Raw genomic sequence first — 25,500 nt, forward strand, 5'->3', positions numbered from 1 at the left:
GCACAAACCCTGGTTTTTTCAGAATGTTTCTTCTACTTAATGAAGTAATTTTGCAGTACCTAGGAACATGATGTTCAGTAGTACTCCAAACCTTTCCAGGTTCTAAGGGAATATTTATCCAGAAGAGCTATTTAAATAGCACTACTTGACAGAAAAGAGATTTATAAGACTATGCCAGTTTCTCATTAAATTGTTCCGCTTAAAAGCTGGTCAAGAGTCATACAGAGAAAAGAGAACTCAATACAGACCTTTGAGAGTCCTATCAGTGCACTGTGGATCTCAGGTAAGGTTTTCTTGCCAAGAGCAAAAACCCACTTTTTAAGCCTAAAGTAAAACCTGTGGGTTGTACAATACAATAAACCCAGTTCCACAGACTTGCTAATCCAGTTAGTGTCAGCAGGAACTTTTCATGAGTAAGGATCCCTTAGTGTAAAGGTCATAAAGGCATGATATGTTACTCACATTTCATGGGGGAGGAAGAATTTAGAATACTAAATATATAATGCATTCTGTGCATCCAATATAACTGTACTCATAGAGCTGGAGTCATGTTTAGATTAATTTGACAAGGGTTCTGTTATACTGAAAGAGAAGCAATCAGCTTCACCAAAATGAAAGAGGAATTAGCTGAGGGAGAACACAACAGTTTTCATTTTAAATATTCATAGGCATGCTGATATCATACTTGGCAGTTAACTGGAGAGAATCCTGATCCCAACTGAAGCATACAGTACTTAATTTACACACTATGTAGTTCAAGTTTCCCCTTTTGCCCTCCCTCCACTCTTCCAAAGATGGATATTAATCTTCCTCACTCTGAAAACATTAAAAACAAACTTGTCTCCCTAATCTTCAGCTCCTTCCAGAAACCAGCAGGGTTTTTTAATTGCAATTATCCACAGAAGCACCTCAGTTTTGAAACTGTTTTTATGAATATGTTTAAATTATACTATAGCTCACTAATGTGCTACTGTGCTAACAAAGCAATTTATCAATAAACGGTTCTAATTTAGAAGCCAGAGAAGTGGCTGAGGAGAAGTGCAGTGAGCACAAGAAAGGCTGAGAGGACACTGGGAATCAAGTGACATCTAGCGAAGACAAAGGACAAATCTGTTCTTCTCTGAGAAGAGAGCTTACGATGAACTTCAAAGTTTGAAGAACAATACCAGAAACCAGCGGCTGAGGTTAGGAAGGTGTTACTAGGCTGAAAATAAATCACTTAACAGCAAAGAACTGAAACCACATCAGAATAACTCACAAAAATGCTTTTTTACAGCAGTAAGGAACAGTGCAATTAAGGATGAGTATAAGTATGTGGATATAAACATGCCCCTTCATTTCTACAAATAATTTTGAAGAAAATAGAGTATTAGCCAAGCTTTTTGAATTAATGTGACATGAAAATACTGTAGTGGATCACAGCATCTTCAGCTTCAATAATCATTTTGTGAGGAGTGCACAGTTCATCCAAGATGCTTTGCTGTCTTATTTTTAAGTCAGAAGGAAAAAAAACTCATGCAGTATACTATGGAAAAAGTTGGAAGTACACAGGCTATGTACCCTTGTTACAGGTCAGACTATCTGTATGTTTTGATCTTTCAACAGCAGGAAATGGTTAAAATAAATAACTTCTGCAGGACTAAAGAACTTGAGTTGATAGCGTTAAATTTAGAATTATCAGGCGTCCACCAAATGCAAACGGTCTCTCTCACTAAATCTCAGTGAGTCTCCTTCAGGTGTTTAGGCATGATCTTTTCGGAGTTTTACACTACTGCACAGTTGCCAGCTTTACATAAATCAAACTGTCTGAAGTTCATCCAGCATGTTCACCTTTCCCTTCCTCAATATTCTCTTCACTTCAGTCTATTAAACATGTTGTCTGCAGTTTACAGATGTCCTGAACACCAGGCCTTGAACCAACACCATAGGTTAACCTCAAAGGTGAAGGTCACCTTCTCTTACTCAGAAATACTCATGTTGTTGGGTGCTTAGCAGTGCTTAGTAACAGAATTCTGCTTTCAGCGTATCTAAAGAATGGTTCAAAATTTCAGTTTGCATTAATTGGACAGTATTAGCAGCTTACACTTTTTATACCACTGAAATGTTTTTAAGAACTCACACAGAACTATTTTTCACTGCTACTTGAATCAACTGACTCTTCCTCCAATTCAGCACTGCCGTCTGCTGTGCTGACACTGCTTAGTGGGGACACCAGCCTGTCCTCTAAACACACACACAGAAGAGGCTGCAGTAAAAGAGTTCACTGCTCAAAAGCAAAGTCAGCACATGTGTTCCTTGTTCCAGTCCTCAGAACTGGAAATTAATTAAGCTCCTTCCTAGTTTGGGGTCCCTATACCCCGTACTTAAAGCCACATCTTTCAGTCTGTATGGTACAGTCCTCCCTGTGCCTCTGCGTTACCTTCCCCCAGGCTTCAGCTGACTATACATTTCATTTCCAACTACGGGAGACATTGAGTCAAGAGCAACAGTTACCACATTGCCCATCATCACATAAAGATCAGGAAATTATTTCACCCCAAGGGTTATGTCACAAGACATCGATGGAAAAAGTAAGAGGCCAGATGGTGAGTGGTCTGAAGGGAAAAGCTGTGTCATTATCCGCTTCAACACACCTGACTACTAAAAGAACAAAAAGAATACACAGAAAATAAAGTACAAAACCAAGTATACCAAACTAAATCCAGTTTCCTCTCCATCTAGACCAAATCTACCTTCTTGTCTCTGTGCTTCCATATTAGTATAAAAAAATTCCACTTGGCTTGTTAAACAGTAAATTCTGTAATACAAAATTAAGCTCTTTAACAAAGTGAGTTCCCTTTTGCACCATTCACTAGCTTTGAAAATTCCAACTTCAAAATAGTCTGGATCTGGGCAAGAGGATTTCCAATCATTTTCCATTACAATCTGTACATACACATGGAGAATTTATATGGGACAAAAAAATTACAGTTAATTTAAGCCACTGGGAAATAAGTGAAGACACAAGAAATTTGTACTAACATGTCATAAAACATCGAGACTAAAAAAAAAAAGGAGTTAATATGTTTGCAGGTGCCTTTAATAAGAGAACAGTTTCTGAAGCACTCAAAGGCAAGTGATTTCTGTCTACATTTTTAGTATTGACGCTTTACTTACAATGCAAAACTGACTCTGTTGCCATACAGCACAAACTTGACAATTTAATTTATGCATAAATTGGGTAGTTTCAGCATGCACCCTTATACCATTACAGCACAAAACTCTTTCATAAATTATTCTGTTTCATTCTCCCAAAGCTTCCTAAAACCAAAATTTATATTATCTAAAGATAAAATGTTCTACCATCTGTACTTTCTCAGAACCAAAGGTCTGGGGTTTTTTTCAGGAAGGAAAAAAGCTAACATTTTTGCAGAACTCAGATATCACAAATTTAGTAAGGTATATGTAGAAGAATCTCCTTTTCCCTCCTTCTCATGTCCCCCTTTGCACTTCATTCCTAAAGATATTTCCCTTTAGAGATCCCTGTATCAGAGATATAAAGTAAAACCAAATCAAAATATGTAACAAAAATAAAAGGCTTACTGTCAATTTAAAGCATCACTCCCAGGCACTGCTGATAGGCCACTGTCAGCCACAAGTTCCTGTGCTTTGGACACAACCCTAGTCTCACCACACAGACAGCTTACTTGCACCATTTTGGGGCGTATCACGCCAGCACAACAGCACAGAATGACTTATCAGAAGGAAGCAGAGGCAGAAGCAAAGTAAAGGAGACGACAAGAAATAACAAAGAGTAAAGAATACACAGTCATCTAGTTTCTTCCAGAGGTCAGCAAGTTTGCTATATAAATAACCTGATACCAGGCAAGATGCAAAGTGTCAGACAATACCAGTGGGAAACACCCTAACACATTTCAGCAGACTGGAGAAGACAGAGCAGCTAGACTGGGAAGGAATTCAGGACAGACAGATGCAGTGTTGCTTTGTCTCTGGAATACCTCCCATACACCCAGGTATCCACTACAGCCAGAAAGGTGACTCAGAAAGGAGACATCCTAATATAAAAATGAAACCAAGAGATTTTAGCAGCATGTTAAATAAGACCCAGGACACAGTCAAGAGGGTTAACAGCAATGAACTGACAAGCTTCTGTACTGATTACATACAGAGCACAAAACAATTTAGAAGATGGCAGAGAAAAGAAGCAGTAAGTCGTGTGAGTAGGAAAAAAAAAAAGTAAAGTTTTGAACTGCTCTACTGGAAGAAGACAAAATACAAAAGGATGATAAAGTGTGACTACATGGCTGTCAAAGGAACATGATCAATGAGACACATGTATTCTGACAGGATCAGAATACACAGGAAACTGAACTCCAACAAAATTCAGGAGTAGAAATGGGAACCAGCAACAAAAAACTATTGAGTCACCTCACAAAAAGGAAAGGACTAAAGATGAATACAGGATTACATGAGAATCATGTGAAAAGCAACAGAAAGTGCACAGAACAGCATAAGACATCAGCTCAGGAAAAAAAAGGAGGACAGAGAAAACGTAGGTAACATAGGAGAGGTCTGATGAAAAAATAGTTGTCCCAGATATCTCATCATTTAGACATTTGATAATAGTAGGTAAGGAATCAGAGCACAAGAACCAAAGGATAGAAAAGTTATCAGGCATGACCTCTGAATAGCAGGAAACTACTGAGAAAATTTAAAGGCAACACAAGAATATGGTGAAACCAGTGAGCACAGACCACCTAAGGTTAAGGAGACTGAGCAGAACAGCAAAAACTAAGTTACTGTCCACCACCACCTACCAGGCAGGACGAAGAGCTACCAGGAGCATGAGCTTCTTCCCAGGAAACAAACCGCTAAAAGTATTCAAACAGTGACCTCTAATGGACAAACCATACAGTACTGGTACTTCACTGGCAGCGGGAACACTCCAAGTACAAGCAAATAACGACACAAAAGCTAGAATCTCCGAATAGATTTCTCCAAGTGATTACAAGGTCAATTAATCACTGCTGGTAGGTAAGGCAAATAATTGTTAGCGTAGTTATAATTCATCAAAAACTTACTGCACATCCCGAAATAAGTGAAAATAAAACACGACAAGTTGGCAGTGTAATAGTTGCACTCATTGATGATGACCAGCACTACCTGCTGTCAATACTGAAGTAACCTTTAACATCCCAGCTTGCTTTCCAGTCACATCTTTCCCTCTGTGCCCTCCTGGGGGGGGACTGGTTAACCTGAGCTTCTGAAAGCTCTTCAAGCATTCTTCCTATTCATGATGTAGCATAGGGATTTTAATTGTCAAAACTTCATCAGCACACCAAGTAAGGATTCCACATCCTATATTAAAGTGTGAAATTTTGTATATGCTTTCAGCAACTGGAGACTAATGTTGAGCTAGCCTAGCTCTCTAAAGTCTAGAATGTTCAGTACCACTTCACACTTAATGGCAAAATAGGACACAAAAGCTGGTCTGCTAGGAAAAAAACCATCAGGCAAGGCATAAGCCACATTTTTTATGCTCTAACAGTTCCCTTTATAAATGGAAGTTTCTCTGTTGCTAATTCTACTCCAATTATTGCTCACTTACAAATCTAGTGGCAACAAAGCTGAAACCTAATCTACCCTGCTGACTTCAGCCTCCAAAGGCACTTTTTTCCAGTCAAAGGTAGCCATTTATTGCTCTAGCACAATCAATTTATAAAGAAAAAAAATCACAAACCCTAAGCCCTCAAGACAATGTGATACACTGCTTGAAATAATATGGGGGCAAGACCCAGAGTAGAACAGACAGACAAACCTGGTGATATCCCTTCCTCTCCCTGATCTGGCCTTCCCAGAATATCAGTATTCTGCAATTCCCAATGTTCCCCAGAACCATTATGAAACCACACAGACCCCTTCTAGCTGAAGGGTTCTGAACAAAGTAGGACCAAGTTTGACTTCAAGAACTTCTGTGACAAATTCCTTGACACAGGACTGGCAAGGCCACTCCATGGAGCAGCAACATTCCACTTGAACTTGAGTGAAGCACTCCTAAGCATAAATGCACAAAACAGGAGAGTGGATACCCATAAAAGTTACTACTGTTGCACATACAATTCAGAAACAATATTTGTGACTGATCAAACTGATCAAGTGTGTTTTCTACAAAAGTATGTCCTGTGGCTACAACTCCTTTCATGCTCCTCCAGCACAGCTACCCTAACTCCCTACCACTATGCATGTCCTAATAATGATCCCACTGAGCAGGAGGTGAAGGTCACCTGTATGGCCCTCAGCTAGCATCAAATGACACAGAACAAAGACAACTTGGTCACATCTACCCAAAGTAATCCACCACACTGAAGGGCAGATATCTATCATTCAGCTGCTCATTTCCACCAATTTGAGGAATATTTGCCCTGACTTTTATTTCATTTATTTTGATGATAGCCAATGGGTAAACAGACCCCTGGGTCAGGATCAGACAACCTATGCAGGCTAAGACTGTCTTGAATTTTGCTTCTCAGCTGTATACTGGATAGAAGGCTTTAAATCACTAAATGATGTAATAAAAACCTTCCAGTACAACATACAGAGACACTGTCCCATAAGTCCTACGTTAAGTTAAAAGAAAGCACAAATATTCACTTTCTCCCTCCACTTTCAACTGGATTTTCGCAGAAGACTCCACAGCAGAATCATCACAGGTTTGTCACTTATGCAGCAACTGGTTCAAAAACACTGCAGAATTGCAGCTATTTATCTTTCCCCAGAGTTTTGCTTCTGATTTTGAAGCACAAAAAGTTCTCACCAATCAGGAAAGGACAGACTCAGAAGGCACCGAGAGCAAAAGCCAGTTCAAGACTCTTCCATTAGCACAGCACCAGATAGCTGAAAAAAATTCAGCCTAATATGCTCCAGAAAAAAATCAATGTGGACTTGAGTACGTCTGATAGTGAATGATTTAGACACATACATGCAGTAAGAAGGCCACACTAGAAATATTAACAAAATCCATACCACAAAAGTATTCTGAGCAGTATGATGGATTTAACAGTGCAAACTCCTCATACCTGCTAATGAAACTTAACTTACTTTTAATAGTTCTCTGGCAAAAATATGAAGTATGTTTACATAAAAATATGCATATCCAGCTTCTACCCGTATCTATTCTTCCAGATAGACATATTTACTCTAAACAGAAAAAAAAAAAAAAAAAAGGCAAGCAGAACACTCATTTAAATGGCAGAAAACTAGTAGAAGATGCTAATATGACCTTAGTGTAGCATGTCAAGTGTCACTGCCATCAGCTTCCTAGTCATTTTAAGAACAATCTGCTAAGACAATTAATTACATAGCTTAAAAGATTAGGTCAACAGTGTCAAATATGAGAATATGAACTTGAAATTTAGCCTTTTAAAAATGTATGCTGTCTATTTAAGTGTCAACATCCATTTGTGAAAGAATACTAAGTTTCAGATTCAATGAGTTACTTCTCAGGAGAAGCAGTGGTCTTACCTTCCCATAAAAGAAACCCAAACACAGCAATTAGAAAGGCTGACAGAATTCCTTGGCTGAGAGAACCCATATATTTGCAGTCTGCTGACCTAATGGCTACTTTAGAAGAAAGTAGTAATTAAAGGCTGAGGTTTAATATAACACAAATTTATAACAGTGGCAGTCCTTAAACTCGTATTTTGAAAACCTAAACTACTTTAAAGAAAGAGTATACTCTGGATTTTTCTTGAATAGTTAAAGTAAACCCAAACACGTCCTTCTTGGACACCCCTTATTACCATATCTTTCCAAGTCAGGTCTACAGCTAAGACTCACAGTTGGTCATAGGTTAGTTACTTAGCTTTTTATTCTGGTGCTCATGCTGAAGAATGTAACCCCTCCCCGAGCTCTGATCTGACCAAGCCAAGTTTGCCATGATTCGAGTCTCTGTGCAGGAGTTTCAGCCTGTCTCCTCTTCCTCAGAGCAAGGCAGATACCTACTACCTGCCCAGCCAGTTGTGTGTTCAGCTGAAATCATCCTTTAGCTATGTTTAAGATTTGTAAGGTGTCATGTGGAAGAGATGATGCAGTTTGTCAGATGTCAACAGTTGTAGGAATTTTACAATCCCAGAGAAAGAATAGTCAAGATTACAAACAGTAACACTTACAACTCATTTCACCCTTATGCCAGATAAGCAGCTACTCGGACAGAGATACCAGAGCATCAGAGAGAAGTTTTGCCTGGCAGCACCAGGTACCCAACTGTGGGTGAGCTGTCTGACCACAAGCATTAGATAGAGGTGTGCAGAATGAACTGTTATCTCAAGGTGCCCACAACCCTCCCAAGTCTGTAGAGAAAGCTGAAGTGGCTGGATCAAATTAACTGCCTGACTTTCAAGCAACTCAAGTTCAGACAGGCATCTCCTTGCAGTACCTGAGAGAACACAGAAGCCACCAGCTGGATGGCCCCACAGCCCAGCTCCATCAGTGGCTTATAACAGATGCCAGATGGCAAAATGCTCAAAGAAAATTTACCACAATCTTTCTCCAAACATTCTCCCGGCTTCCAGCTATTTGTAACTTCATGACCACCTAAACCAGTGATAGAGCTTCATGTTTAGTAGTGATGATAAGGATTTTTCCTCCCTTGATTTGCCCATCAGTTTACCCATCAGTCATCATTTACCTGATAGATGGCAGGAAACTGTTGGTCACATCTATAATTAAGTTGAGATTCTTTGAAAACTACCATAGGGACAAAAACAAATAGCAATATGCCAACCTAGAGGACACTACACAACTAGAAGCAAGGCCCAGAATAACTAAATCATACTTCTTACAGCCATTCAGTCCCCATAGTTTCATCTATTTACTGCTACAAACCCTTTAAGCTACACATTAGTACCCAATAAACTGCATCCAGATAAGTGTTTAAGTACTAGAATCTAAGAATATTTACATTTTTCCTCATGCTTAATCCTCTGCAAATGCTTAGAGCCTTTAGTGAAATTTTTGCATTAATTCATATGTTTTAAATAACATACTACCTTCCAGCTCATGCAGCAAGTAGTGCAAGAGTTCAATAGGTTGGGTTTTAATGGATTGTTTTTTGAGGGGGGTTGTTTGTGTTTTTTTTTTAAATCTATCTCAATTTGTAAGGATTTCCTTGGGTACATGCTAAAGCACCTAACCAGTCCTCTCATCAACACAAACCCATTTTGGTGGTTCCATTCCCCTCCCCATTTCATACACTCTTCAATTGAGTTCCAAAAACAGAAGGACTGGTTGAGAGAGAAATCCACTGGCATGTGCAGGGAGCAGACAACAACAAGAACATCAACAAAACCAACACTTCTCTTTAGAAGATGCAGCAACAATATGAGATAAAATTCACTGCTTGAATTTCAGCAACCAAGAAGCAGGAATGTTTCAACAAGACACTGATGGATAAACCTGAAGCATTCTACTACCAAAAAACCCCCAAACAAAACAAAACAATACCCCCCCAAAAAAACCCACAAAACCCCCAAAAAACACAAAACAAAACCAAAAAAAAACCAACAACCAACCAAAAAAAACCCCAAAACCCACTAACATTTCTGCCTTGCAAAAGTCAGCCTGATATCTGCCTCCACCAAGTTACATTTCATGTTTACATTGCTCTCATTACATGCTATTTACCAACACCTCACTTAAAGGCTTCTTCACTGTGGGAAGCAGGATTCACAAGGTAATAACTGAAGGCGGTGTGTGCAGTACAAGCAAGAGAAAACTTACACTCAGAAGATTTTTTTTTTTTTGACAGAATTATGCTGCTTGACTCCCATGCCTGATGCTTACATTCAGTTGGCTTTGCTCACATATGTTTGGTTATAGACATAATGCGGTGGAGCTGTAATCTGTTTTGCTTCAGTCAAATTAATTATCACTAAAATGCAAACTCTGTAATTTCTGGTACAGTTAAAAATTTCAGAAGTCCTCATCTAAACATAAGGACTTTGGAGCCATGGTAGGAAATGGATTTCTGGCTGAACTGGTAAAGACTGAGAATTCCAGATCTTCCAGTACACTGCAGATCTGTACTGAAGATGAAAAGGCATGTTGAACATGGCTGCTAAGTCACATCCTCAATCTTTTTATTTTTAATGAAGCACTAAACCAAGAAGTACTCTTAACAGTGACATTGTGTTCTATTACAAAAAAATATCAAACAGTGTCACCTTTTCAACTCAACTGCCTGTAATGAAGTCTGAATACAGGAATATACTTACATGTAAGCTTGTTGTGACTCAGAACTAGCTGTGTGATATGAGACAACGTAACTGCAAATAAAGAGAGAAAGAAATTAGTTTATGGACATGGCAACTGAGAACCTGTATCTATTCCAGCTGAAAATAAAATAGGAAAGGTATTCTCTCCACTCCAGTAACTTCAGATTTGTGCACTGTCACAACAAACAAGACAAACTCAAGACTGAAGGACACATCCAGCTACTCCCCTGTCCCCATTTCTGTTACTGCATCAAACATGACTTGGAGAGCTTCTACTCACTGATACAGCAGCCCCTTTCAGTAACCCTTGAAAAAGCTCATGACATAACACAGGCAATTATAACCTGTTAGCAGAATGAAAGCAGTCACAAGCACCATCAGATCAGAAAGTTCAGTGCCATTTTGGTTTGGACGCACACAGCCCAGGTAAGCCTAACTAGCAGGACATGCTGAGATCACTCAACAGGTCAGACGATTCAGCCTGAGTACCAGTCTCCTGAGAATGGAAGGGTACAGAGATTCCCACAAGGAATTGCTATGGCCTCTCTATGATGCCTCTGGAGGAGCTCCTGGACACTGCCTTGGTAACATAACAGTCATTAGAACACAGGCAATAAGTTATTGTGATTTCAAGAATGCACCAGATATTCACACAGAAGTTTGAGAGTCAGGATAATACCTACTGCCAATTTACTTGTACAGTAATTACAAATTTTCATTATGGTCCCAGTCCCACTATTGCTTCAAAACAGAACAAACCAAAGGAAGAATATTATTTAGGCTCTTCCCTTTTGGCCCTAGCATCATGCCTTTTTATATACTGCTGCCATGCACTGCAAGCTACCTTTACATAAAATATCTGGATGACACTACTCAACCTATTTTTTTTTATAAAAGGAAAGAATAAACAAATGAAAAACCTCCATCCCCCTGCCAAAAAAAAAAAAAAATCAACAAAAACCCAACTAAACCCAGGGTAAAATAAATGACAAAAAAACAAAAAACACCCGCAAAACAGGAAGACCCCAGCAATCTTTCTGAGCCAAGATAAGGCATTGTCTGTCCCACTGGAGGAAGTTAATGCAGGATGAGCATTTCAGTATTGTTACAGTAGCTTGCCGCTTCATCTTCTGTGCTTTGGTTATTTTAGGAATGAACAATTATATCAACGCTAACTTTCTGATAAATAATTCTAGGCATGTTAATTCCTACCACACAAGCATGTACTTTATGCAAAATATGAATATCTTACAGATGGAATGATAACGAGAGTAAATTAACACTTACAGAGTAAATCTCCCTGACAACAGAGCAGATGCCTCAAGTTATTTGGGCAAAATAATTCCTTAATTCGTAGCTTCTTCATATCAGCCTCTTAAAAGACACTTACATTAGACTGGTCCATACTCCCACAAACAATTCCATAGCTGTTGATGGCTGTTCAAAGTTCTACCAACAAGTGCTCTAACCACTGCTAGGCTAGGGGAAGGGCATATCATTCTCTATGTGCTGAATTTGCTTGTTCACCCTACAGGGTGCCTATTGGCACTCTCTACTGTTACCCATCCACAGTGGGTGCTTTATAAACAAAGATCATCTATTTATGTCATAATATGAAATAAAAAAACCCAAACCAACACCATAGAACACTTCCACAGGGCAAGATATTTTTTAATACTATTTGTGTATGGAGGATGCACAACTATAGCACGTATATGTGCTCACAAATGGTATAACATTTCTTTTATTATATGCTGGAATAATAATGCTTAAAACTGTTTCACGTGGTCTTTGAATTAATATGACAAGCTAAAGCACAGAACATTCAGATCAAGGGATATTTTCTGTCTCAAATGAAATCTCTCCTACAGAACTTCTCTGAAAAGAGCTTTCTTGTATTACAATTCCGAAAGCATCAAAAATTTAGGTGCTCTAAAAGCCTGTAATACAATTCTAGTTTGTACTTTAAGTCATTAGAAGGCAACATGGAAGTACCTGGATTTGAGGGACATTCCAAAAATAGAACTCTATTTCTAATGACCTTAATGAACTCCTGGGCAAGGAGTGGTTAAGGAACTACTGAACTTTTCTTTGGGAATCTGAATGCCACATTACAAATAAGCTGGTAACTCCACTCTTGCTAAACACAAAAGTGGGAAGAGATGTAAAGGTTGCCAAGATGTAAAGGTCTAAGCTAGCTTAAGACAGCTTCAGATACCAAGTGTCAATCTCTTTTCAGATAGAAGTATTGCATCTTGATTTGGAAAGAGACATTAGTATTTGACAGAGGCAAATGTTGTCTGTTTTGTATCTCCCACAGTTGCTACAGAGGGTGGAAGCCAAGGCAAAAGAAAATACAAGTGGTGACTGCCTTGTACTGTAGCAAGTAATTCATTAGACTGAAAAGAGAAGCCAGAAGAGAATTGTATCCAAGCCCTTTGCTCCTCTCTGCCCCCATATAACACCAGTTTTCTATGTCACATTTTGTTGGTTTTTGTTTTTTTTTAACACACATGACAAGAATAGGTCTACACCTAAGGAGAAGGACTGGCACACCAAACAGATGTTGCATGGTACTCTGCTTCCAAATCCTCGTGCTTGCAGTAACTCTAAGTGAATTAAGAAAGCTTAAATACAAGTTCACTAGTCACTCTGCAGCAAGTACTCAAACATGCAGTGGGACAAGGCTTGTTCCTTTCCTTGAAGAGTAAGGACTATAGCGAGCAGCTTACCTTTAAGAGTTACTGGCCCCTGTGGTAGGGGCATTTACCATCACTAAATAATTACATGAGACGAACTCTTTATCGGGGGTTACTGAATGCAGTAACTTAGGCATATCCTCCAAGCTACCAAGTCTTTAAACCTCAAATAGCTAAAAATGTTCCCTCCAATCATAGTCTAAACTTACGCTTACCTCTGAACCTCTACTAGTGGCCCTTCTAAAAGACAAAATGCTGTGAAAGAACAGTTGCTGGGCATGAATAGTGATGGTTGCTTTTAACAGAGATCTTTATTTCGTGGAAAAAAAAAATAAAATTAAAAAAGTTGCTGAAAAGGCAAGCTTTAACACTGCCCTGGAAAGATACCCAACACACCAAGAAAGGAAGGTACCATGTCAGACTCATGTAGCTTCCACACCACTTCTGAGAGCCAGAGACAACCAAAATACCCAATCTATACTAGAAAAGACCACCCATTCAGAGTCAGATGACAGGTTTGAAAACAACACATTTAACATTTTCTCAAACCGTTACCAAAAACTCAGAGGTAATACCTATTCATTACCTTTTTAAAGGCATATCTGGCAGAACGTATTCCTCATCCAGAAAGCGAATATCTTGACTATAAAAAAACAAACAAAAAACCAAAACCAAACCAAACAAACACTAAAAAAACCAAATCAAAACAAAAACCCCAACTTACGTTTTCTCTGTCAGGGAGCAAAGTAACTGAATAATAAATTAACAACAGAAATCAGTCATCATTTCCTCCTTTCCCAACTTTCATCTCAAATTGGAGAAGGGCCCAAATCCCCATCCTAGATCAAGTCACTCAGTGTGCACCAGGAGTATCTGCACACAGACTTCTCTGATGCAGTGCAGCCTAACCAGGGTACCACGAGTCTACACTTCATGTAGGGAGCTCCCTGTCAAAGACACCTCAGATGCTTAATTAGCAGCCTGGTATCAAGGACTATCCGTGGACCACAGTGTCCCACCTTGTGGTCCCTGGCTCTGCCTGAAAAACAAACCCAAAACAGTCTTTGCAGAAGAAAAGCTTTTTTTCTTTTTAGCATTACCAACATGCTTCAACATTATCTTTTTTCCCCACCTAAAGATCAAAGCTGACTAATTAATTATGTGTTTAGTGCTGATAACAGGCGCCAAGCCTATTTAACAAAACCAACTGTTACAAGTACTCTGTTGCTGCCCCACACACTCAACATCTATTGCTACCTGACAGGTATAAATATAGTTCTGAAAACTGATCTGTAGTTAATGTGAGCTAAACACTACTTTGCCTCAAATAACTGCCCGTCCAATAGAAATACAAAGAAGCTTTCTATTTAATGTGAGTTCACATGTACAGTCTTTACAACATCATCTTCCCAAAATCCCACACACAACCCAGACGCAGGAAAAAAATTAGTACATGATGAAAACTTCAGTACAGAACGTAGTTCTGTTAAACTGGACTTAAGACTTCATCTTTTACTGATGTGACTGCAGGTACCTTGGTGTGCTCCTGACTCTGCAGGTAATGGCAAACTGGTAGCAAGCTATACTCACGTCCATCTTATAAGAAGAGTTATGTACATTTGCTCCTGGTTGCTATCAAATTAAACAAACATGGTAAAGAGGTAAACTAGGATAGTTACAATTTTAAGCACCTGGGTTGGTTGAGATTTTGCTTTTTTGTCTCACAACTTCATGCATTCAGGAAAATTTCAGACTGTGGCACACTACAACCAATCACAACTTTAACTCCCTGCATATTGGCTGTGCCATAACATCATGTGCATTTTTAGAAAAAGCAAAAGCAAGGGAAAGGCACCTGACTTCATTTATGTGTTCTCCAGAACTGTGACAGCATGCTGTTATTGGTATCTTGCATTTGATGTTAATTAACCACAGCAAATGCAACATACCAGCAGCAACATCCTGTCACGGTTCAGGAAGCATGTGCAATTATTTAATATCTGAAGTATCATGCTGCTGTATTTGTAATACAGTGCTACTGTCCTCTCCTTCAGAGACCAGCCACGCATAGTCCCAGGGTGATGTCACCCTATCCCTTCCTAAAAACTGTGGAGATGCTGCTTGGCTGGTGTTTTTGTTTCGGTAGCAAGGCGGAGAGGAGGCAAAGTCTTCCCATCACTCAAGTGCCAGAATGCCAGCAGTGCGACAGGGAACGCTGAGCGCTGCAGGTGCCGGGAGGGAGCCCCGGCTCCCCACGCCGGTCCCTCCGGTGCAGGGTTCCCCTGGACATACACGGCTGACGGGAGCCTGAGGCGGGGCGTGTTCCCCTGCCCACGGATCTCTCCCGAAGCCCCCGGTGTCCAAAGCGTCAGGTCTCCCCCGCACGGAGGAGGCTCGGGCGACCTGCCCGGGGCAGCGGGTCCGGGGCAGAGGCCGAGCGGGGCGGGGCGGGGCGGCCCGGTCCCCCCGGCCCGGCCCCGGCGGCGGCCCCGGATCGCCCGGGACAAATAAGGAAGTTTCCGCGCTGTGCCCGCCCGCCAAGTACCTACACAGGCCAGGCACGTCCAGCATGCTGGAGATGCCCCGGTCGCACATGTCCACCTCGGGCTGGTTCTTCTCCCTGCTCTCCTCCACGATCTTCTTCAGCGACTTGGACATGGTCTGGGAGGGGCAGAAAGGGACACCGTGAGCCGGCCGGGGCTCCCACCGGGACAGCACCGGGACGGCCCCGAGGGGTCCGAGGCAGCGAGCCCGCCCGCTCCGCGCCGCCGGCGGCCCCGTCCCATCCTCGTCCCATCCCGTCTCGCCGCGCCCGCCCCAGCCCGCCCAGCCCAGCCCAGCCCAGCGGAGCACTGGCCGGGATGCCGGCCGCCCTCCCGCCCCGCGGAGGGACAGGCCCGCCGCTGCCCCCGAGGGGATCACCGCGCTGTGGTGCGGCGGGACGCGAGGGGACACGGCGGGACACCAGGCAGGAAACACAGCGGGATCTGCGGGGGAAACAGCGGGCGGATCCCGGCGGGTCCCGTGGTCTGCACGCGCCGCCCCCGCCCCGCCGGGCCCCGCCCGCCGCCTCCAGCGCCAGCGCCCGCGCGCGCAGGCGCAGCGCAGCTCCCGCCCCGGAAAGCGGGGGCGCGCCCCGGCCCTGAGGGAGCGGTCGGGACAACGGGAGTTTAGAGCCCGGTGAAGTTGGCAAAGGCTTTCTGAGGGAAAAGACATTATCAAAAAACCCAACCAAGCAAACAAAAGGGAACATAGAATCAGCGGTTTCCATTTCTTAAGGTGCCTTCGTGGATTGTCTACTCAGTTCTAGTTGCAAACCTAGTGACAAGGCTGGACCCAGGTTCTGAGCACTTTTAGTTGTCGCACCATGATGTTGGAGTCACAGCCTTACTGCCCAGAATGTATTTATGCTGTAACATCTTTGATAGGAGATAAGAAGCTCCTACTTCCTGTTGTTACACAGACATGGAAGCTCAGAGCAATTAATGGCAAAATCTATAAAATTACCTAAGGCTAGGCTACCTGTTGAGAACTAAAGCTTTGAATTTTGCATTTGTGCTCCATGATGTTAGCCTAAAATAATAAGCTAGCCGAAAGATGATGAGTGGGAATGTGCCTGAGCCAGCAAATAACAAACTTTCTGGAGGCACAACTTCAACTTTACCTTTCTTGGGAATGTAAGGATTTAATTATGGGCTGCCATTAATGGTGACAGTCAGGGCATTTTCTTAGACACCCAGATGGTGTTTACTACCTTGAGCCTTTCCTGTAGCAACAGACTGCTTTCAGGTCTTTCTTACAAGACACAAGTGGAAGACCTTCCTTTTATCTGGATTTCTCAGCACAGAACACACTGTCACTCACATGCACAAGACAATGATATACAGCTCTTTTTTGTCTCCAGGAGCATGAATCTGGATCCCTTTTCTGTCTAAGAAAATGCCCTGACTGTCACCAGTCAGTTGTCCCAAAGATGTAGGTGCTAACATGTCTGCAGTTCTTATTTCAGAGAGAATGATTGCAGGCTTCATTTAGTAGCAAAGGCTCAGGCAGATTTATTGTCTATAAATATGGTCCTAACTTCCTTATTCCAACAAACAGCACATGTGACTGTAACAAGATACTCACAAAACAATGTTTTTGTGGCTAATGCAAAGCTCACCTGGCTTCTCTCTGCCCCACTTATGCAGTGATCAGAACATTGTACGTTGCCTAGATAACCACATTCTTCCCGTACCATAGAAATATTTAATTACTCCTCACTTAATAAACATATTTTCATTACTCCCTTTTGTCAGGATTGTGGGGTTTTTTTTACCATCCTCCTAATTTCATTATCCTGTTGTTATGTAACAAGTTCATCTATCACTCATACCTTCTATGGAACCTACTTGGTTCCTGCTTGAGCAAACCTTTTGTCTGAGTAAGTGCACAAATCCATACCCCAGTCAGGTCTGTGCTGGATTTGGCAGAGGAGTTGCTGTCGAGCTTTGCTTTTAAAGTTTGTCAGCATCTCGTGGAGCACTAAATACCAGTTGTCTGAGAAGGAGTGGGAAAGAAGGTTCACAAGCCACACTGTCCAAGGGTCAGGTCATTTCTTGGTCGTGAAAAATTATGCACATTTTCCCTTCAGCAGTTAAACTCGTGAAGAGTCATTTCCTGCAGGGGGCCTACGCCACTGCAGTAACCCAGTGGCCCCTCTCTTATCCCCCACCACCTCTCCCAGTCCATCAAGTTCTTCTGTAACCCCTTTAGCCCCAAATATCCTTAGCTCCTGTTGTATACCCCCTGCTAGAGGCTGGTCAGCCTGTGCCTGGGGACAAGCCAGTGGAGCACTCCCCACATGTACAGTGCTTGAGCTCACAGTACAGGCTTTTCCAATTTAGGCCATCAAGCTACTGATTTTTTTGCTTATGAAACAGCTACAAAATATCTTTGCTATCTGTCAGATTTGTTCTAAATCTGTCACTTGGCTTAAATGTGAGATGAGCAGATGCCTAAATTCTTTGCAGAGGCTGGTGTATGCCTTCTGTCCTTAGGACAGCAAGCTGAAGTAGGTGACTATGAGGTAGATATATGGCCAGGACTGTATGACAGAGCTGCAGCTGCCCTGTAGTGGTCAGAGGAGGGAAAAGTTGCCCCTGCAACAGTGCTCCCAGCCTGCTCTGATCAGGCAGTGAGTGCTGGATGTGGCTCCCACTGCTTCCTTTCACTGTGCTGGGAAGCAGCAAGGGGATCAGTGGCTCTGCCCCCGCCCTTGCTCTCACTGTCCTAGGTAGTTCTTCCAACCAAGGAATCAAGGTTTTGCATTATTATTCTATTTTTATCTTTTTTCCCCTCCAAGAAAAGCTGTGATAATGGACAACATTAATGCAGGGTTAGCATGTGCTCAAAGCGATACAACAGCAACATGCCCCTGCAAAACCACTTGTGTACTTTTGAGCACTGCTACTACAAATGTATCCATCACCATTACACTAAGTAAGTGTGATAAGTGGCATGCAGTATTTATTTTGCTGATCTTTTTCTTATAAAAGCAAAATTTGGCCTCTATTTTAATTATCACTTAAAAACATTTTAAACACTTACTTGTTAGTAACCCTGTACTGTTGCAGTGGTTCTGTATTATGAACAGTAGTCAATCCTAGGAATTTCTGTTGCATTTCATTTAAATTAGGAATGCAGAATAATTCTGTAGTTTTAGTTCAGCAGCTGACAAAAAATAATTATGCTAAATATGTTAATTCTGATGCCTAGGACACTTATCCTGAGTTGTTATGGGAAACTTAGACACCTCCTCCTTTGCTTTATGAACCAATTGAAAACTGTTTTTCAGTCAAAATTGCTTTGAAAATTTAACTAAAATTAGCTAATGTTTTAAATTGACCAGCACCATGATTTCTAGCATTTCAGCTGAATATCTTCTGTCTTCTTTACTTCAAGTAACTATAGTCTTAACAATATCTCATTGTGGTATTACTTGTTATTTATTTTTTATAAACACTAGTCCTGTCACGTGGGAAGGGCAATTAAAAACACTGTTATGGACCTTTTAGTTCTTATTCTTCAAATCCTGGTCTTCAGAGGGCTTACCGTTCATATGTAACTGCCGCATAAAATTACCTTTATATAAGAATAAATATCTATACTAACATGCAGAAGACGATTTATGTATAAAATGAAAACATGCAGGCTCTAGGAAGTGAAAATATGCACTTCATTATCTGTGCTTTGTCATTGACAGGGAGAGGTTGTAGTTGTGCAGGTATCATAATATGGACATGCAGCATTCACAACAATGACATTATCTATAAAATAGCAATGTGCACAGACATAAAAGCAAAGATATTCATGGCAGCATTGTGAGCGAAGCTATAAATCTTATTAAACACAGATTTTGTCTTTTGAATTGTACACTGCAAAAAGCACATAGAAGTTTCATGGAATAATTCTTTTTAGATTATCTGTTTAGTTCTTCCTGTTTGCGTTTTCTGTGCATTCATTTTAAAGCGTTTTAAATTACTCCTTACCTTCCAAGATAGAAACATGGCTTAGCACTAGCTCTCTCCTCTAAGGACCTCCACTTTAATACTTCTGCAGTTGGTACTTCTCTTGTGGTTCCTCATATAAAATGTTAGAGGACAGCAGTGGGTTACTTTGTTCCTGTTTTTTTAAAAGAATGGGTTTGATAATTTACTCTAATTTTAGACTTTGACTATTTTTGGTGAGAGTCAGTTGGGCTAGATCAATTGAACCTTGTACCAGGAGCTTCATTCAACAGTCTTCATGAGCACAAATTCTCTGCTGGACTTTCTTTTTTTTTTTCTCTAAATAACCTTGTGCATTTTACTCATTTGTAAATAAAATTATGCATGAGTATTGAATATTTCTAACATTTAAAGATACACCAATCATTACTTATTGTTAGACTAAAAAAAAAACTTAAAAATTTCTCTTCCTCCCATTCCCAGTGTTCTTCAGTCTTTTATTCTGCAGAAGTTCAATGATTCTATAAAATCTGATATTGTGACCAAAGGTCTTGCCAAGAGCAAGTATTTATCATATCGAAAGATGTCCAATAGCGTTTAATCTGCTTTAAAGTGAAACATGGTTTTTTTCTTAGTGAGATCAGCCTTTTTGAAGTACAGATTTCAGCAAAGTCACCAGTTCAGCTAGAGTTGCCCTCTAGAGCTTAAGGCCAAAGGTTGTGTTACCGGAATGGCCTCATGCACATCACAGGCCACCAGATCATGTCTGCATACCAGTCCCTAAGCCAGCAGGAGGCCAGCCCCAGTTCAGCAAGCACGGGGACTGGGGTGTCCTTGGGAAACTTTGTCTTTGAACTGTATCACAAGTGACTGATATCGGTCTCAAAAATCCACTAATGAACTTCATTCATTAAAACCATGTACAGGTTTCCGTTTGTCAGTTTATGCTCTGTCACACTCCCGACAAGGCCAAGGTTTAATGTGAGAACTCATTTCTGACAGGACTGATCCACTTTTAACAGGAGCAATCAATGGACCACAGAACACTGCCTGCAGTGGCAGGGAGTTGTTTCGAGAGACATACCCTTCCCTTTCATCTGTGGCTTCCAGCCAAGCTGTGCTCCAGGCTGCAGCAGAAATGCAGAAAAGGGCAACATTCTTGTCAAGCCAATTCTTGCCTAAAATCTGATGTTTCCATTCCAGCCACCTACCAGCAAGTGACAGCAACCAGATATTGAGGGGATTCTCTGCCCTGCACCAACTGTACCAAATCCATGGGGATTCATAGGAAGATCAGAGCCAAAACAGACATTCATAGCCCTGTGATGCAGGAAGAAATACAGTCCTTCTTATCTTTGTAGGCAAATAACTCAATCCATGCTTGATTGCACTTGGAGTGACTTACACATTGCTGTCTTTAGAATTTATTTTGTGGCTTCATCTCCAGGCAGTTCAGATGTTTCTTTCTTTACTGCTTGCTATCCCCTGTAGTGAGTTTTAATAAACAGTATGGACAAAGATTGCATCATCCTTTGATTGCAGATATGCCATCAGTTTGGAAGTGGACTCAGAGCAAAAGTTTTCTGGACTACTAAACTGAAAATGTTTTATTTGACATTAGGGTCTTTTTATATCTTCCCTTATTAGAGGAATTTTCTGTTTTGCTAGCAGCTCAGCAGAACAGATGTCTGCCAGTTTGATCCCACACCAGGTATTTCTACTTTTTTCCATTATGTATTTAGGCATGTTGGCAGGAGTATCACCTGGACACAGGCTCAGTTTTTCTTAGTCCTTGTACAATTTTAAAACACTGGCTTACATCTCATTCTGTTGGCCAGTGGGAATTAACAGGTTTCTCTCTTTCTAACTTACCATCAGAGGATTTTGAGTTGTATTTTGTATCTTGTCCTTTTTGCCTGCTTTGTTTTTTCTACATTTTATTTTAACCAGAATAGCTGCTCAGCTGCTATAAAGTGTTATGTGGTTGTGGAATGGTAGCTTTTTGGCCTTCACTGTGAAATCTTCAAAGAGTTCCTAGATTTTGTTAAAACTGCCATTTATACTTTATTGTCATTTCATAATTAATTTTTGCTATAGTCACATTAAGGAATTGCTTTCACTGTGAATGACTCTTTGTAATAGTTGTGAAGTGAGAGTTCTGATAAGGCCCATGTTCCTTTGCTGTGGTTCGACTTTCTCTTGCCTGTCCATCACAGTTGACATTCAGGAAATTAATTGGTCATTTGTTCTGGGTTGTGACAAAAAATGTTTCATGGTGGGAAACAGTATATCCTGTATGCCCTGTCAACAACGTCTTTTATGTTTGATGTGTGTTAGCCCAGGGAAAGGAAAATTTAATTGTAGTCAAAGATTAATTGATATTTCTATGTCTCCCCTATTCTGAAGTTATATCTGTTTCATAAATGTCTAAGAAGTTGCCTAAAAGTTGACTAAAAAGGTGACATAGTTGGTAAAGACTCAGAAGTTTTTCATATTCAGTTGTAAAATAGATTTAGAAGCCTGAAAATATAACTCAATCAGTATAATTACAGACATTTGTATATATTGAACCTAGGGCTCTGATCCTGACATTACTTCTTAATGTGGTTAAGATTTAGAACCACGTCACGTCCTTGCTGTGTTAAATTTCAGTAAATGCTCAAGTGCTGATTCAGCCGGGTTCTTATATCCAATGCACATGCTACTAAAAGTTCTTCAGCACGGTTAGCTGTGTAAGAGGCTGTAGGACAGGGGCATTTTTTCCAATTTCTCTTCTTATCCAATTTGAATAAAACTTGAGCTGACATTTTCAGGGGCACTTGGAACAAAACCACATAACTTCAGAGCAACATAAAGACAATTTCATATCTTTGGTCCTCTTATAAATTTCATGTTGAAGTTTTATCCCAGCTAATTCACTTTTTATAGCATTAATTGTAAAACTTTGAAATTATGTAGAAGAATATAAAAAGTATATTGCAAAAACTCCTTTTCCCTGGGTAGATAATAGTTTATTGTCAGTACAACAGGAGATCACTTTTTTCTTTTTTTTGACAGAATCCTAAATTCATAACAGTAACACTTACAGTAACTTTTAAAGGGCCTTACTTCAGCTGCAGTTGTCATCACTGGATTTCAAACCTCCTTTACAATCTAAAGTCTCTTCAGTATAGCAAGGAATGGTAATATGTATTTCTCATTAACAGTGTTCTAGCTTGCCCAGCTTAACTGGAATCCTGATGGTAAAGTCACATATTCAGCATGAAATTTTATGTAGACTTGATGAGATGTAGCAGTAAATGGAGCGATGTTTGTATCCTAAAATTCAAGACAAGAAAAACAAAAAGCATTAGAGAAAGTGAAGATCGTTTGGAAGAGCCACTGAGAGTGTTAAAACTGAGGCACATATTGGATCATAGATTGAAAGAGGCCTCAGGTCTGTGGTAGATACTGCTGCTGCATTTCTCCCTCAGGGTATTGCAACTATTTAAATCACAAATACAACTAAATATGGAGCAAACTAGCTTGATGTCTCCCACTAGATGTCACTGCACGGTCTGAATTGGAAGGCTTCTAAGGTGCTTCATATGCTTTGCGTCTTCACTTCCACTCATGTGGAATTCATACCAGAATTAGGGAAACAGTCTTGTATATCGAACAGTAAATAATCATTTTAACCCCTTACAGGGTCACAGACAGAAGGGAATACATACCATCCCACAGTATGGCCCGGCAGGGGGGTAGCTGGCATCTGGCCCGTTGTAGAGGATCAGATAGTTGCTGCTGCAATCCCCTGGGTCATCGATGCTGATGAAATCAAAGTTCACTGTGACAATTCGTCCCTGGGGCACAGCAAGGGCCCACTCACAGTCAGTGTTGTTGGGGTAAGTTGCTGGGTAGCTGGGACTGGCAAAAGAGCCAGTGGTGCCGTATAATGTTCCTCCACATCCTGGAAGCAGACATTGTTAACTGGCCTAGAAGGCTTAATTTCACAAAATAATACGTCATTTAGTACATTAGTACAGTATTGGTAGTATCACTGAAAACCAGAGACACTGTGAGCTGTAACAACTAATGTGGATAACAGCACTATTCCAATAAGAGACAAAACTGAGGATCTAGCTTCAGCAGCCTGAGAAAAATATGCAATGGGCATCACTGAATATTAAAAACCAAAGTGTCTTGGTCAGTTCAGTTCCCAGCTACTCAACTAGAGATGAATTCTCTTTGACTGTTCTTCATGAAAAGTAGTGAATCCTCATCTGATAGAAAAATATAGAGAACAACTCAGAGAAAATAGTTGTATTCAGTAAACTAAAGGTCATTTATACAAAAATTCCATCTTCTACAGTGGGCAGAAGCAAATGACCTGGGAAAAATGCAAGTTTATAGAGTAAGAATGTGCAGGTCATGCCTCAGATTACTTTCACAGTCTCCAAGAATTTTCAGCTCACAGCTCTCAGAGGTGGAATCTTTCTATTCAGTGTTTATCAAATGTCTTCCATGAATTTGTGTGGGTAGTTTTTGAATCGATGTAAATTTGTAGTATGCTATGGGAAGGAGCCCCACCACTTAACTGCATACTATGTCAAGAACTGGTTTGTTTAGTTTGTTTTGAACCTGCTGACTCCTGGCTGTATCTGATGGCTTCTAGTTCTTCTATGGGAAAAGTCAATGATCGCTAGTTATCATCCAATATCACTCAATTTTATAGACTTCAGTAGTTTCTTAACTAGATTAACAAGTCTCAGCATCCTTCATACAGAAGCTATTTTTTATGTTGAGCCCTTTGTTAATCCTAATTTTTGTAAGAGGAGAAGACCAGAACTGTGTACATCATTCAGTTTGTGTATGAGCTATGGATTTATACAGTGGCTTTCTATTTCTTCTCTCTTCCTTTCACAACAATTCCTATCATTCTGCCAACCTACTTGACCCTTAGTGAGCAGTCAGCTTTTCTTTTCATGAAACTATTTTACCCCTAAGATCTTGCTGTTGAGTACTAAAAGTCAACTCAGTGCCAATATTTTTGTATGTAAAGTTAGGGTTGTCTTTTTTTTGACCACATTCTTCATTGACACTTTCCTACACTGAGCTTTATCTGCCTTTTCAGCATTAGGCCACTCAGTACTTTATGGTTATTCTGCAGTGCTTTTCATTGGTCATGAGCTCTCCTACCTCCAGTAACTCAGTGTCATGAACAAACTATTACCCAGCTGTTCACTGCCATTTCATAAGACATTTTTGAGTGTGTCTGTGATATAGTCATCACACATTATAGTTAGTTTATTGTCTTGGGGCAAATTTCAGTCTTCTTCAGGCTTAGCAGTGCCTAGATCCTAGGGCATATCACAACTGGACTATTAACGAGGCAGGCTGAGTCACCACCACCTCTGCCACTCTGTGGATTCCAAGGTAGATGTTCCTGATATTTTCTGACCTCTCAGTGAAGGCAGTTGATCTTCATCTTAAGTGGACTGTATCCTCTGGGGGCTGCTAAAGTCAGCATTAGAGAGAGGGAATTTCCTCCATCTCATAAAATGAATCTCACCCACCTGGTCTTGAGGAGCAACTACCTCTCTCCAGTAACTGAATAGGGTGGACTATGTCCTCTGGGGAAGGTCTAAAGTGTTGATGAGGCAGAGTTCAAAAATAGCAGAATTCCATATTGCTGCATTTGCCTTCTATGTAGAATTACTTTGTAATTACAGCCTTACCACTTGACGATGAAGTCCAAGTAATTTCATATCCATCATGAGCCCCTGAAAAATCACTCTTGAAACGAAGGTAGACAACGTAGTTTTGGGGGAAGATGGGACTGGGCACAGTGTTTCCACAGAACCTGCCAAGTAGTGGTGATTGCACATCACTCCCATTTCTGACCTTCAAGGGACACAAAAAAGATTGTCAACATTGAATTCCTATGCCAGGTACACACCAGTACAATTATTCAGTGATACAAGCACAGCATAAAATGACAATTATGGTATGCATTCAAGTCACTACATATTTTAATACTGTTATTTTTACTATTATATATTC

The 25,500-nt window shown here is 40.6% G+C and overlaps 2 protein-coding genes across 4 annotated transcripts in view; both read right to left on the reverse strand.

The window, feature by feature from the left end:
- Window positions 1–19,760, reverse strand: part of RSU1 (Ras suppressor protein 1) — a 101,952-nt gene extending 82,192 nt beyond the window's left edge. Inside the window, exons 1-3 of one of the 3 annotated variants that reach the window (XR_001920957.2) lie at window positions 19,501–19,760; window positions 15,520–15,631; window positions 10,272–10,322 (exon numbers count right to left, since the gene is read on the reverse strand). Coding sequence is in view for 2 of the 3 variants with exons in the window: in XM_018075189.2 (XP_017930678.1) it covers window positions 10,272–10,322; window positions 15,520–15,631; window positions 19,501–19,518 (181 nt within the window). In the remaining variant the exon portion in view is untranslated. Of the gene's footprint in view, window positions 1–10,271; window positions 10,323–15,519; window positions 15,632–15,892; window positions 15,959–19,500 lie in introns of those variants that run through there. The other 2 variants (XM_018075189.2, XM_018075190.2) reach the window with 2 other exon arrangements.
- Window positions 19,761–22,447: 2,687 nt separating this feature from the next.
- CUBN (cubilin) overlaps window positions 22,448–25,500 on the reverse strand; it is a 143,453-nt gene continuing 140,400 nt past the window's right edge. Inside the window, exons 65-67 of the mRNA XM_018075753.2 lie at window positions 25,176–25,341; window positions 23,172–23,407; window positions 22,448–22,776 (exon numbers count right to left, since the gene is read on the reverse strand). Of these exons, the coding sequence (XP_017931242.2) occupies window positions 22,669–22,776; window positions 23,172–23,407; window positions 25,176–25,341 (510 nt within the window). The 3' untranslated portion in view covers window positions 22,448–22,668. The remainder of the gene's footprint in view (window positions 22,777–23,171; window positions 23,408–25,175; window positions 25,342–25,500) is intronic.

The sequence above is a fragment of the Manacus vitellinus genome, unplaced genomic scaffold (assembly GCF_001715985.3).
Source record: "Manacus vitellinus isolate BGI_N305 unplaced genomic scaffold, ASM171598v3 scaffold_3_pilon, whole genome shotgun sequence".
Lineage (NCBI taxonomy): Eukaryota > Metazoa > Chordata > Aves > Passeriformes > Pipridae > Manacus > Manacus vitellinus.